The 15438-nt window shown below is 39.7% G+C and overlaps 1 protein-coding gene across 1 annotated transcript; it reads right to left on the bottom strand.

The window, feature by feature from the left end:
- Positions 1-2233: 2233 nt before the first annotated feature.
- LOC307127234 (uncharacterized protein) lies at positions 2234-13007 on the bottom strand. Its single transcript, XM_079818355.1, has 6 exons — positions 12458-13007; positions 11766-11855; positions 10891-11013; positions 9787-9918; positions 2655-2771; positions 2234-2516 (listed from the first exon to the last, which is right to left on the bottom strand). The coding sequence occupies exons 1-6, from the start codon at positions 12533-12535 to the stop codon at positions 2406-2408; spliced, it is 651 nt and encodes a 216-aa protein (XP_079674481.1). The 5' UTR covers positions 12536-13007; the 3' UTR covers positions 2234-2405.
- Between the last annotated feature and the right edge of the window lie 2431 nt (positions 13008-15438).

The raw sequence follows: 15438 nt of genomic DNA, 5'->3' as shown, positions 1-15438 counted from the left end.
ATTATTGCGGTATATCGTATTACCGTTTACCGGCACATGTCTACTGGTTACATGAGCCTAAGCTCAATAAAATCCATGCAAAAGTTAAAATCAGATCATTTTAGAATACAGTATAGGATGTACTGAATATTCTTCAGTTTTATGCAAAACAGAAATATGACAAATAGAATATCAGACCTCTGTCATATGGCCAAAAGTAAAGTCCTTGAAAGGTTCTTGAATTTGAAGTTAACCAAGCTGTGGGAACGCTGTATTAACAACTATCCAAACAGTTTTAGACCTAAAAGAGTCTTTGTAGGCCTATGTTACTCTTAAATGTCAGAGAAAATAACAAAATATAGAATTTAAAAAAAAAAAAAAATAGATTTCCATATTTTTTTCTTATAGAAAATTGTACTTTGCATATTATACTATAAAAACACATAATTATAGTCGATTTTAGTTTTAGTTTAGTTTTAGTTTATCATAGAATTCATTTCATGATTATAGTGACCAAAATGATCACGGTTATCACAGAATCCTGTTCAAAAAGAACACAATGCATCCCGTTGGGTCTGTCGTTGCTATGCAACCATGCAGCTTTACAGGGGGTGTGGCTTATCTAAATGAGATGTAAATGAGCCCTATTGTCACTCCCAACAGGTGAGAACTGCACTTCTCCAAACATTATCAGATTTCCATGTGTTACACATCGTTGGAAAGCTTGGAGACTACACTTTCAGAATCTGTGAATAACTCAAAATGCCCCAGAACCGACTTGTGCCCCTACTTTCCGTGACTGGTCACATTTCTGGTTAAAAAAATGATGATGAGTGAAAAGTTGGGTTTGATGGAAATAGCAAGTTTAACAAGAAGGTTCTTGAGTATGTGAAAATAATGATTGAGATGGATGAGATGAATGTTCTAGTTTGGTTCTGTTTGAAGAAGAAAGGTATAGGATGTGAGGTAATTAAGATGGTACATGTATGTAGACGGTAAACTGAAGGGTGTTTTATTTAGAGACTGAATGTAATTGGATGGATTATTCTGTTTTAATTATTTTGTTGTTTATTTTTATTTCAGGCCACTATTGTGTTTTGTACCTGAAAAAGATCTGTGTTTTGAAAGAAAAAAAGTATTTACAATCCCTATTTTTGAGTGATTTATCTTGGTGGTAATGATGAGGATGGATATGTGTTTGTTGGTGATCAATCAAGCCAATGATAAAGCCAAATTATCCCAGTTAAATTCTTGAGGGGAAAAGAGCTTTTATGTTTTTCAAAATTATAACTTGACAATGGGGGGCATTGGAAATTATGAAGCTGCCTAAATTGGTAGACCATTTGTTGGGGGTGGGGACCCCAAAATTGGCTTAAGGGGGGACTGAAAGATGCGGGAATCTACCACTGCTTCAATATAATGAATTATGTGTATATGTATATGTATATATGTGTGTATATATATATATATATATATATATATATATATATATATATATAATATATATATCCTACTTAAATTAATAATCAAAGCCTCAATCAATATTCATCCTCCTATATAATTATTATGACTTTAATGATTCTTTCCAGTTAGGATTTTGCTTAAATCAAGGGGACCAATGATTGTTTCTACCTTTATATTTTCTAAAGTTTGTATTTTGTCTCTGATTGGTGATGGCTTCCAGAGATGAAATATGGATTTTTCTTTCATTTTATTTTATATTTCCTTTTACTGAAACCCTAAAGAATCAATATGAAAACAATTGTACTATTGTCTGTATCTCTTACTGAGAGAAAAGCACATGTTATCAATATGTTTTGGAAAACTTTCTCTGGTTGGGACCAGATCTCACCAACTCCAACCTTGGGAGAGCTGTGATTCTAGAGAGCTTTTGTGTGTGCGCGTTGCATGATCGGTGCAGGCCCAATATTGAAGATGGACGTTTTCTGCACACGACACCAGACCTGAAGACGCCTTTCTGCAACCTCCGGGTCATTGTGATCTAAATTTAGTCATGGGGCGACAACTAGTCTACCATTTTAGTGATATGCTCTGCTATCTATCCTTGTGTGGAAATTTACCGTGACTGTGCATTTTCTCTGCTGTTATCCTAAGCTGTTACCCCAACAATCTGCAGCTCATAATAAGATCTAAAGCTCATTGTGTGTTAGAACAGCTGTACACTTTATACTTTCACTGCACATGGGATTTTGAGGATTTTATCAAACACTTTAAAAGCACACATCAAAAGATTCAAATCAACAAAGAAAGTTTTATTCACTTATGCTGCATAACAGTATGTTGGTCTTACGGCTCTGAAAATATTTAAATGTTGACACACTGTTGTGTAATTCACAGAATTAACAGAGAGTTTAATCTGAAAATAGTGATTCTGGTTTGGTCATTAGTTGGTTCTCTCCTCTTGCTCATTCTTTGGTGGCATAGAAAAGCCCCAATCGTTGGTCTCCTGTCTCACAGCGCTGCAGTTTTTCTGTCCATCCGTTTATGATCGTATCATAGTCTTCCTTAGAGAACTCCTGTGGAGGAGACAGCGATTACAAGCGCTCTATCAGCATGCGTGCACACATAAAAAAGGGGGGGAAATGGGAAATAAAATATTTCCTCTAACAGTGTGCATGCAAATGTGAGGTTGTAAAGTGTGTGTGTGTGTTTACCTGTATTAACTCCTCTTTCATCTCCTCGGCTCTCTGCAGTTCAGACTTTGTGACCTGAATAAACTGGTCTGTCCTGTCCTCTGCACGGACATTACTGAATCCCACCTCGCTCAGGAACTGAAAAACACACAAACACACTCAATATTATCATGGTCAAGGTGAATAAACAAGCTTTTTGTTCCTCTGTCAACTTTACTTGGCACGTATAGTTAGGGGCGTCAGAAAGGGGGTAATAGTGGAACCGAGTAACCGGGGCCCCTACAAAGATATATTGATAATCCACAATATTAACATGACAATATTACATAGTTATAATAAAATGCTATCAGTAGGAATAACAATTTGCAAGTCTCAATTTCCCATTTGCAAGTTCTTTATTTGCTTAGCAGCTTCTGCCCTCCCATGTTAACAATCGCCCTATCAAAAGGAAAAAATGGTGTGGAAAGAAGCCTCACACTACAACACATGAAGCCTAAATCAGGTTATCAAAAAAGACAGGAGCGGAGAGAAAAAGAAAAAGCTGCAGAAGGGCAGAAAACTTATGACTACTTTTTTCCCCTCCAGTACCAGTTTTATTGAGTACAAAGACTTAATTCGATACACACAGATACACGGCTGCATTCAAATGGACCGTTTACAACATTTCCGTTTTCAGCACTGATCACAGAGAAGTCTGTTGACCGCATGAATGTAACGGCAGGCCAGAGTTTTCTTTCAGGGCGAGCTCAGAGTTCTGCTGAACAATCGCAAATCCCTTCATTGTAACCAAAATAGGAGATTCTTTGTGCTTAAAACGAGAGTTTTCACAAGAGTTTAGTACTGAAACTGAGAGTGCACTGAGAGCGCAAGCTTTCTGTAGGCTATATACACAAGTTTTTGAGCCGTTTCCGCTCAACATCGTAAACTCCTCCCATCGATGCAATCCACTTCCGTTCTGGCGGGCTGGGTTTGTTTTGCTAGCTAGCTCCGTTGTGCCGACAAAGCACTGATATCGCAGTTACAAAGAGGATATAACGTTAAACAATTACAACATGAAGAAAAGTGGCTCGGGAACGACGTGTGCGGTAGTAGACGTGCTCCCTCTCAGTCGTGTGTCTTAATTTGGCGTTATTATTGGAAACCATGGTAAACCGTTGCTGCATTGTGGGGTGTAACACTGCATCACATAATCGCCATGGGAAAAAGGTCGAAAATGGATTAACTTTCCACCGCTTTCCTGCTTGGAGACGCAACCACGGAGACCAAGTATCCGAGGTAACAAAGAGTCGTCGGCTCGCTTGGATCGCGGCTGTAAGACAAACTGTTACCTGGGGATATGGTGTTGGCTGATCGCGGCTTTGACATAAAGGACAGTGTGGGACTTATGTGTGCCGAGGTAAAGATCCCTGCTTTCACAAAAGAACGCTGTCAGCTGGATGCAAGAGATGTGGAGAGCACAAGAAAAAATGCCCACCTCCGAATTCACGTGGAAAGGGTGATTGGAACCGTCCGCAACAAGTACACTATTTGGTCAGATAAAGTAACGATTCACATGGTGTTGCCAAGCAAGGACGAAGACATGACATTCCTCTATAAGATTGTGTATGTATGTTGTGCTCTGACAAACATGAGCCCTAGCGTTGTGCTGAAATAAATGTGCATTAAATACAGCCATAAGTGTCTGTTGCATCCATACCCACAATCTTCACAATAAATATACTTAAATCAGTATGATGTGCAAAAGCAAGAAGTGTCACACAATCAGATATTTTTCAGTGTTTATTTGCAAGTAGTGCAACCTGAGAACACAGAACGGTGCAGAATGCTTCAAGGTAAAAGGTTAACGTTACATAGGCTTCATGATCTGCAGCTGCTGAACCCATCCATTTGTGAACTGCAAATTTCATATGAATCCAAACCGTTAATAGTTCCGATTTTATGTTCGCTGTGTTTACACCCCTATGTTTACACCGGCAGACGCTGCGCAAACCACTTCCGGCGGAAATGAAATGCATTTGTGTAGAGTAATGGCGCCGCCCACGATTTGGCGCGTAAACTTGTGTATATACACTTTATTGCCACACGTATTGGGACACCCCTCCAAATCGTTGAATTCAGGTGTTCCAATCACTTCCAGGGCCACAGATGTATAAAATCAAGCACTAGTCATGCAGACGCCTCTACAAACATTAGTGAGAAAATGGGTCGCTCTCAGGAGCTCAGTGAACTCAAGCGTGGTACCGTGATCGGTTGCCACCTGTGCAATAAGTCCATTCGTGGCATTTCCTCACTACTAAATTTTCCACGCTCAACTGTTAGTGGGATTATAACAAAGTGGAAGCAATTGGGAACAACAGCAACTCAGCCACGAAGTGGTAGGCCACGTAAAAATCACAGAGCGGGGTCAACGCATGCTGAGGGTTACAGTGCGCAGACGTGCACCAACTTTCTGCAGAGTCAATCACTACAGACCTCCAAACATTGTGTGGCCTTCAGATGAGCTCAAGAACAGTGTGTAGAGCTTCATGGGATGGGTTTCCATGTCCGAGCAACTCATCCAAGCCTTACATCACCAAGTGCAATGCAAAGCGGGGGATGCAGTGGGGTAAAGTGCGCCGCCACTGGACTCTAGAGCAGTCGAGACGTGTTCTCTGAGTGACCAATCACGCTTCTCTGTCTGACAATCCCATGGACGATTCTGGGTTTGGCGTTTGCCAGGAGAACGGTACTTGCCTGACTGCATTGTGTCAAGTGTAAAGTTTGGTGGAGGGGGGCATTATGGTGTGGGGTTGTTTTTCAGGGGTTGGGCTTGGCCCCTTAGTTCCAGTGAAAGGAACTCTAAATGCTTCAACATACCAAGACATTTCGGACAATTTCATGCTCCCAACTTTGTGGGACCAGTTTGGGGACGGCCCCTTCCTGTCCTAACATGACTGCGCTCCAGTGCACAAAGCATCGCCCAATAAAGACATGGATGAGCGAGTGTGAAGGAACTTGACTGGCCTGCACAGAGTCCTGACCTCAACCCGATAGAACACCTTTGGGATGAATAGAGCGGAGACTGAGAGCCAGGCCTTTTCGTCCAACATCAGTGCCTGACCTCACAAATGCTCTTCTAGAAGAATGGTCAAAAATTCCCATAAACACACTCCTAAACCTTGTGGAAAGCCTTCCCAGAAGAGCTGAAGCTATTATAGCCGCAAAGGGTGGGCCAACTCCATAATAAACCCTATAGATTAAGAATGGGATGTCATTAAAGTTCATGTGCATGTAAAGGCCGGCGTTCCAAAACTTTTGACAATATATTATGTCCCATTTACTATTTCAATAGGCTAAAAGCTGTGTTTTTCACGCTGCAATAAGCATTTATTGCTTCAGACAAGCACGTGCAGGTCGCGGTTTCTGTTTGCGTCATCACAACATTTCGGCCGCGTTGTTTGGTGATAAAAGTCTTTCGGCCGAAAACCGAAAATGCACTGTTGGCCATTTTCGGACGAAAATTTTCGGTGGCCGAATATTCGGTGCATCCCTAATTATATTATTGTGTTGCTATGTTAATAGTTTCTTTTTGACACTCTGAATATAGACCTTGTAAAAAATAAAAAAAAGTTTTAAATAATAGTGAAAGTCTACGGTGAAGTGTCCCACCCCTTTGTTTCTTTGACCAGGGCCCAACATTTGGTTCTACGCCCCTGCATACATGTAACCAGTCCTAATCGACCCGCTCCGAATGGGATTCAAAATGGCGTCTCTGGCATGGGAGACAGTTGTGCTAATAAGGATGCTATAGACCAGTGGTTTTCAAACTTTTTTTAAGAGCAACCCCCTTTTTTTAAATTGACACAAACCATATATAGGCCTACAACCATTTACATGCAAACAAGCCAAGAATGGACCATTTGACTTTAATCTCCTTTAAACCACTAGATGGCACAAATATTCAGCTCAGCGCTTTTCTTAAAGGGATAGTTCACCCAAAAATTAAAATTCTGTCTTCATTTCCTCACCCTCAAGTTGTTCCAAACCTGTATGAGTTTCTTTGTTCTGCTGAACACAAAAGAAGATAGCATGAAGAAAGTTTGTAACCAAGCAGATAGAGCAACTATTGACTACCATAGTTTTTTTTCCCCTACTATGGTAGTCAATGGTTGCTCTATCTGCTTGGTTACAAACATTCTTCATGCTATCTTCTTTTCTCAAGACCCAAGATGTCAGCACCCTATTTGAACACTGGCGGCTTCACTTACTTCAACGGAAGAGAGTGAAGATGCGTCGTCCATCTTCTCTTACAGTCTATGGTGTACACTCAGAATAAAACAGAACATTGTGCCTTTGTAAAATAAAACAAACAAACAGGATGAGCTTTCTGTTGTCTCAGCACAAAATTCCTCAGCACGGCACAGCGTGGAGGAATCCAATGTTTTGAGGAGAATATGCGGCTGTCAGTCCCCGCGCCGGTGTGGATACTGTCATTCAGAATCACAGATTATAATTTTTTAAAGTATAACCAACATAAGAATTTTCACCGGAAAATGTCATCTGAACAAGTAAGTAGATAACATCTCTGCAAAACGGACTTCAGGATGGACTAAAATGAACTCCCAAAACGTACTGCCAGATTCTGGAAGATGAATTCTTCAAACAGTGGTACTAGAGGATGTGGTGCTGGTCCTTCAAGAGTCACTCTCAACCTATCTGTCCATAAAGCCTATAAAAAAACCTTCTTCATGTATTTTACAACACTTCAGCTTGTGATTCTTATCAAGTGGGGGTCTTTTTTTAGGATTCTTTACCTAACTGAAGTCTCTGAGATCCTGACACCTTGCACTTCTGGAGACTCCAGGTAGGTTGCAGCTTTGGAAAATGGTGGCGCTGGAGACTAAAGGGTTCCTGATGGTTTCACCCTTAATTCTTCACCTTAATTCTTAATTCTTTTGCAGTTAACAGGTGTCTTTTCTCCGCCACATGTTTTTGTCAGATCCTGCTGACCCAACGAGCATTTCACTGTCCAATGGTCACGCCTTAACTGCAATGTCTAGTATTGCATTAGTATTGCATCCTTCTCATGGGCATTTAATACTTTTTGACTTTTCAGTCTGAGTTAAATCTCTTTTTTGGCTCAATTTATCTGTAAAAGAAAACATGCCTAATAATTCTGCACACCTGAATATAAGGTGTTTTTCATTTCCAGCCTTCATGAACAATTATATATCACTTATACATTATTAAATACTAAATCAATAGTAGTTATTAGGATTACTGTGGTTTGGAATTGGTCAAATGTGCCTGGAAAAAAAATATGATCAGAAAATCAACGTGCCTAATAATTCTGCACTCCCTTGTACTGTTTTCAAGGTCTAGCCACGTCATTACTGCCATGTGAAATGATTCTGATTGGCAGAGAAAAATGCACAGTCACAGTAAATTTCCACACAAGGATAGATAGCAGAGCATATCACTAAAATGGTAGACTAGTTGTCGCCCCATGACTAGATTTAGATCACAATGACCCCGGAGGTCCTAGAAAGGCATCTTCAGGTCTGGTGTTGTGTGCAGAAAACGTCCATCTTCAATATTGGGCCTGCACCAATCATACAACGTGCACACACAAAAGCACTAGGGTATAATCGCACTCTAGTTAGTGTCAGCGGATCCTGACATTTATCAAAAGAACACCCAATACCTAAACAAAGATACAGCCATCGCTCTCCTTCGCCAGAGAGAGACATACATACTAGATATTCTTTTATTCTTTAAGGACTGAATATATGAACATTGAGAAGGATAGGTGTATAAAAGAGGAGACACAGGTATCTGACCTGCCCCCTGAATGAGTGATACTGCTCCGTTGGGCTGTGATTATGGGGCGTTTCAACCGATCCAGAAAAGACCTCAATTTGATAGACCTACAACCAATCAGAGCAACGGAGCGACGCATAACGTTAGTTGTCAAATGTCAACAGAACTCAACTGCACTGTGTTGCCAAGTCCGAGGGTTGAAGCGACCCCAATTATGTGATATACAGACCCAGGAATGCGAATTTTAGCTGCCAGCTCTGCCAAAATAACACATATTTTACCCCCCAAATGCCATTTTTTCCCGGAGAACCCCCCCGGAAAGCTATTGGGCTTGTTTTTGGCTAGTTTTGAGTAGCAATTGGGCGGGTTTTGTTGTAAAAACTTGGCAACCCTGTCTGCACGCTGGAATAAGTAACGTTAGAAGAAAAAGATGATTGTAAACGGTCTTTGCTGGTGTTGTAAAAAAAGAATTTAAGGATACACAGAGTACTTACCAACACGATCATCATTTCTGAGAGAAATATTAAAGGTGAATGTATATTTGAACAAGTTCTCCGTTTAGGATTAGAACAAATTCAACCCAAGCGCCTTTGATGACGTGGATGATTATGTTACTGTTGATCATCTGTCCATCATCGTCTAAAGCCCGCCCTGACAATATCATTGGTCCGAACAGTTTCTGTTCGGGCATAATTACTTCTCTACGGATCAAGTCCAGACTGAACTGCCCGAGCTCAAATGTTGTGGGTGGTGCTAAGTTCGGCTGGCATCCAGGCTAGTGTTACACAAAACAAGACTTCGCAATGAATGACTGAAATAACCAGGCTTATAAAGGGTGAAGTGAACAAGGAAATGAGACACAGGTGTAAACAGTGAGTGCTAATGAGTCTGGGCAAAGGATTATGGGTAATGTAGTCTATGAAGGAGTGACAGTCCGGGGTGGAGTGCCCTCTGCTGGTAATCACGGGCACTCACACTGGTGAATTGTGACATTTAGTATTTTATTACTATTATTTTATTCTATTTTATTGTCTTGATTCTAGTCTAAATATCTAAAAATTCTTAAATCAAGATGAATTTACTAGATGAGTAAAATGAGTCGACAAGATATTTTTTCCAAAATGATCTGCCAGTGGGGTAAGAAAAATATTCTATTTTCTGTTTGAAATCTTGTTTCAGATAATTTTGCTTGTTTTAAGTAAAAACTCTTTTTTGAGTTATATATATGTCTTATGTTATTTTACTTATCTAGTAAAAACATCTTGATTCTAAATCCAACCACAAGCCAGCTTTAATAGTACACTATGATTATATTTTAGGTATGTTAGGTGTTCTTGTGTATTCCGTGTCCCACCTGTCCGTATCTCTGAGGTGTGTAGAGAATATATCCCCTCTGGTTGATGTAATCCTGAAATGCTGGAGACCAGGGCTTCTCTCCACAGCAATAGTCACTGATCAACAGCTTACCGCCCGGCTTCAGCCATAACTGAAAAACACAAGCATGTTAAAGCAGTAGTTCAATCTGTTATGTACTCGTATGACAATACATGATTTGTCCATTAGAGGGCAGACCATGCACATTCAGTTTGCCCTATACTTTTATTTCCTGAAAATTATTTTTCATGTCAGTATGGTATGTAATTGCATTTGCCTATTTGGATACTATCCACTATAGATCAATACAAACACAAAAGCTTGTTTTTATAAGCCATAAGTAATGGATAATCTCATTTGAGTCTTCTTAGTAAAAAAATAAAGGGGCTCAAGATAATCTTAACTGATAAAACCACAAACACTGAACACCTAACACACACATATTCACCGGAACACACAGACACACACACACACACACACACACACACACACACACACACACACACACACACATGTAGTGTTTTCATGTTTTATGGGGACTTTCCATAGGCGTAATGGTTTTTATACCGTACATACCGTATATTCTATCCCCCTACACTGCCCCTGCCCCTAAACCTAACCCTCACAGGAGACATTCTGCAATTTTACATTTGCAAAAAACATCACTTAGTCTGATTTATAAGATGTTTTCCTCATGGGGACCTAAAAATGTCCCCACAAGGATGAGGATTTCGGATATTGCTATCTTTGTGGGGACATTTTGTCCCCATAACGTGATGATTACCAGTCCACACACACACACACACACACACACACACACACACACACACACACACACACACACACACACACACACACACACACACACACACACACACACACACACACACACACACACACACACACACACACACTGACTACCCACTGACATTTACACGTACAGATAATCATTTGTATGTTTTCATACAAACACACACAAGCCTTATGCATGCACACATACAAATATATGCTACTTCTACCACATATAAAGTCACAGGCATGAAAACATGCAGACAAGCACCTGTTTACCTCTGTGAACACTCACATAAAATTTTCTGAAGAGATCAAGTTTGTCCCTGATGTGCAGAATCGTGCCTCTGCTGTAAACCACATCAAATGTGGCTTCAGGAAACCTTCTTTTTGTGGCATCCGACACCTCAAACTGCACCTGCAGAGGGAGGACAAAGTTAATCTGCTATCAGGAAGTGAAGAACGACACCCAAAGCTGTCCCAGAATGCAGTTCATTCTCAAAGCTAGACATATAAAAAAAATAATTAAAAAAACTATTTTTTTTGTTGCTATGCAGTTGCTAGGTTGTTATAGGTGGTTGCTACGGTGTTGATATGTGGTTTCTGAGCAGTTCTGAGTAGTTGTACTTGTGGTTGTTAGGGTGTTGTGGGTGGTTGCCAGAGTGTTGCTATGCAGTTGTGAAGCTGTTCTGAGTAGTTGCCTTTGCTATGAGGTCACTCAGGTGTCCATGTGGTACCACGGTGTTGATATGCAGTTGGTGAGCTGTTTTGAGTAGTGTGTGATTTGCTATGAGGTTGCAAGGGTGATCTGGTAGGTTGTCAGAGTGTTGCGATGCAGTTGCTAGATTGTTGTAAAAGTGTTGTGGGTGGTTGCCAGGGTGTTGCTATGCAGTTAAGAAGCTGTTTTGAGTATTTTTTCCCTTAGCTATGTGGTTTCTAGGGTGTTGTGAGTGGTTGCCAGGGTGTTGCTATGCAGTTAAGAAGCTGTTCTAGGTAGTTTTTTTGCCTTTGCTATGTGGTTTCTACGGAGTTGTGAGTGGTTGCCAGGATGTCGCTATCCAGTTAAGAAGCTGTTCTAGGTAGTTTTTTTTGCCTTTGCTATGTGGTTACTAGGGTGTCATGGGTGGTTGGCAAACTGTTGCTATGTATTTTTTTTAAAAGTCAACTTACTAATGGGAGTTTCTCTTTGACGGCTCTCTCCGTGGCGATCTCCACCATGTTTGAGGACAGGTCCATCCCCAGAACCTCCGCTCCAAAGGTCTGTCATTAAAACAGTAGTCAGTAATTAATCATGGTAATCAGAAACAACAGGTGTCAACTTTATTTATATAGCGCTTTTATTTTTTACAATGCAGATTGTTTCAAAGCAGTTTCACAGTGTTAAACAGGAACATAATTTTATTCAGCCGTATAGCCATTCTGGAGGAAACGGTGATGTCATCAGTTCATTTCAATTATCATACATGACAGTGTGGGCTTTAGATCAGTAATTAGATCAGAAATTTAGTTGATATGGTTAATTTAGTTTAATAATTAGATTTATTTGGATATTTAGTTGAATAATTTAGAAAAATTTAGTGTCCCCAACTGAGCAAACCAAGCCAGAGGCAACAGTGGCAAGGAAACCAAAACCCCATCAGGTGACCTGATGGAGAAAATTAAACCTTGGTCCATGTGAATGATCATATGCAAGTAGTCAGATTGTAAGCCAACACCTGTAAATAATAGATTAAACTGAATTTATGTTTGATAACATTTATGTCTCTAGAAAGTTTAAAGGTCCTGAGGAAAGTGGACTTAAAGAGCATGAAACACATTCTGTGGCAACACATTACCCCATCATATGTCAACCTTTGGCTCACCTTGGCCATGTAGAAATCTCCACCTCCAATCCCACAGCCAACATCTAGAACCTTCTCTCCTGCAGTCAAGTTCAGCATGTCAACAAACTCCTGATGGGTTACAGATTAATATATCAAAGAGATCAACAGAAAACAAACCTTTAATTATTCACTAAATTATGAGATAACACAGAGAATGCAGAGAGCAGTAGTTATCCACTGATATAAAAACAATTATAAAAAAAGTTTGATGTCTTAGTATTACTGATCTAGGGCCCTATCACTCACCTGGCACAATGCGACGCCAGGCGTGACTCACGCGAGTGTTTTTTGCTAGTTTCAGCCTGACACGGTTATCATTTTCACGTCCAGCTCCACGTTGTTTAAATATCAAATGCACTGGCGCATCTGTTCACCCATGGGCATCTGGGCTGAACACCAGGAGTGATCAGGAGCATTGTTGGAGCGTTGCTATTTTGAGGAACTGAAAACGACTGCGCCACTGACCAACAAAAACCTGGTCTAAAGTCAATAGTGCAGCATTTTTGTGTTATTTAAAGGCAGTGTTAGTAATATGAGCCTATAGGCCAGGGGTCGGGAACCTATGGCTCGCGAGCCATATATGGCTCTTTTCCGGATTTTATATGGCTCTCCAGTTTTCAAATGTTGACTGAAAAATACACCCTCGATGATGATAATTATTTTTAAACTATTAGCATACTTGATTAATGTAGAATTTAACATTATGAATATGTAAAATTAAATTAAATATTAGGGATGCCACAATTCTCAATATAATATTGTACCGTTCGACGGCCTTCATGGTTCAATACGCGCCTGTGAATTGCGGTTTTTCGGTTTTGCATTTAATTAAGTATTTTTCTACAAATTCTATCATTTGCCTCCATCCCAATATACTGAACAACGCATCATACATTCACATCACACATTAGTGGTAGAGTTATACTCACGGGACACTATAGTTATTCACAATCACGAAAGTTCATTATTTTCATGCGTTTTAAAGCCTTGCCGGCGTGTGCGCGGTTTTAACATGCGCTTTTCCGAACGCGCGCACTAAACGCTTGTCAAACACGTGATTACTGGACTAAGTCGTCTTACTGCGCTAATACTGTCAAATACACACCATGTTTACATAAACACAGTCGGTTATGTCTAAAGTGAAAGTAAAATCGGCGCGTGTCTGTATATTAGATGCACGCAGACTGAAAACAGGTCTTTAAAGCAAATTGAAAGCAGCGCAGCCTAGTGAACACGCGGTCCTTAAAGGGACAGTTCACCTCTAAAATTATGTCATTATTTACTCACTCTAATATTGTTCCAAACCTGTATTCATTTCTCATTTTTGAGTGAACTGTCCATTTAATGTTAATACAACAACAAAATACAAAGAGAAAATCACTCACTGCTCTTGACTGAAAAACTTTAATACAGTAGCTTTAATAAGAATCAATGTATATTTTATAGTGAAGTCTATGTAGTGTTTTATTTTTACATTTATTCATTCAATTTCATACTTAAATGCTGCTGTACATCTCTGAGCTGCCAGTGTAAATCTTTACATATATATATTTTATATTATACAATACACTAGGTATGTGTACAAGGGTTTTTTTAAAGTAAAGTTTTAAGTTTAAGTAAGGTTTTTCAATTATTTTAAGTAAAATAAAGAAAGAGAATTGCAATTAAAAAATAGTCTTTTTTCTCCTTAACCTCTTGCTGTTCCTGTCGCTTAAGAATAGAATAACAAAAAATTGATGTGACAAGCCATCAGAACCGAACCGAAAACCGTGGTTAAAAACCGAGGTATGTATTGAACCGTGGACTAACTGTATTGTTGCATCCCTATTAAATATGTTCAAAAATATTTAGGTAAGACACTTACAGCTTAATATGATTGACAGCGGTGTTTGGCCTGTATAGCCTACCTTTCAGAGAGCTGAATTTTAATTGGTTAGGCCTGCATCATGTCTAGATCAAGTTAAGCAGCTATCTAAATTAAAAATCATCAACGAGAGCAAGATGGCAAAAAGAAAAAAAAGACGACGATTACCGTTCATTCCGACCCCAACTTCAAAGCACTCAGCAAAATGATGCAGCAACAAAAATCTCATTAATGCAAGTATAAGGTACAATACTTCTTGTTAATCGCGTGTTTATGCTGCCCGTTTCTCTTTTTTTGTGTTAGAAATCAGCACTATGTCAGTGAACAAAATATAGTGCTTTGTATATATTGTGTAATCGTTAGTTTGCATTTTTGCCACCTACTGGTGATACAACTACCAGAACTACTAACATTGCAAGTGGTATGTTAATGCTGTTGTTATTACATTAAAATGCATAAAAATGTGCAAATATTTCTAATAAACAGGTGTAAATTTTGCTGTGGCTCTTTTGAAAAATTTCTCTAAAATTTTTTTTTTTTTGGCTCTTCTTGGTTAAAAGGTTCCCGACCCCTGGTGTGAGAGAATGAATGTGAGTGTGTATGTGAGTTCTACCAGAAAGACTCGGGAGAATAAATACTGTGACATTTATCCATTTATTAAAAACCCAGCAAGCAATAAAGTACTTTGGCATAGGCCCCGTCCGTAGCTCGCAATCTGAGGGTCCGGACACTGCATATCCTGCCTGAAGACGAAGGCAGAGGCGCAGCCGACCCCCAAAAATTAGGTGAAAGAATGCTTCCACCCGGACGGAGCCTATCCTTTCCCCCAAAAACGGTAAATAAAGTAGACCCACCGGTCTTGTGTCCTGGAGTTCCTACAAAGAAGAAGAACAAGAGTTAACGTGTTAAGCATGGACATGGAACGCCACCTGCTGATGGCTAAAAGGGAAAAAAAAGAGTACTACACATGAGCAAATAATATCTGCTGCTGCATAAATGTAAACATTTGGCTGTTTTTTTTTTTTTTTTTTTAAAGCACATGTATAAACCACAGAGACAAGGCCGCAGGGCCACACGGTCTGCTAGATCACAGAGA

This window comes from Gobio gobio (genome assembly GCF_949357685.1).
Source record: "Gobio gobio genome assembly, chromosome: 5".
Taxonomy (NCBI): Eukaryota; Metazoa; Chordata; class Actinopteri; order Cypriniformes; family Gobionidae; genus Gobio; species Gobio gobio.
The sequence above is the reverse complement of the archived record's forward strand: the minus strand, read 5'-3'. Positions and strand labels throughout refer to the sequence as shown.

Excerpts from the sequence above, each read along its gene's own strand:
- LOC307127234 (XM_079818355.1), bottom strand. The coding sequence starts at position 12,535 with ATGCTGAACTTGACTGCAGGAGAGAAGGTTCTAGATGTTGGCTGTGGG. Across the intron at positions 11,856-12,457 it reads GAGATTTCTACATGGCCAAG|ACCTTTGGAGCGGAGGTTCT; the intron begins GTGAGCCAAAGG and ends TTTTAATGACAG. Across the intron at positions 2,772-9,786 it reads CACCTCAGAGATACGGACAG|TTCCTGAGCGAGGTGGGATT; the intron begins GTGGGACACGGA and ends TGTGTTTTTCAG.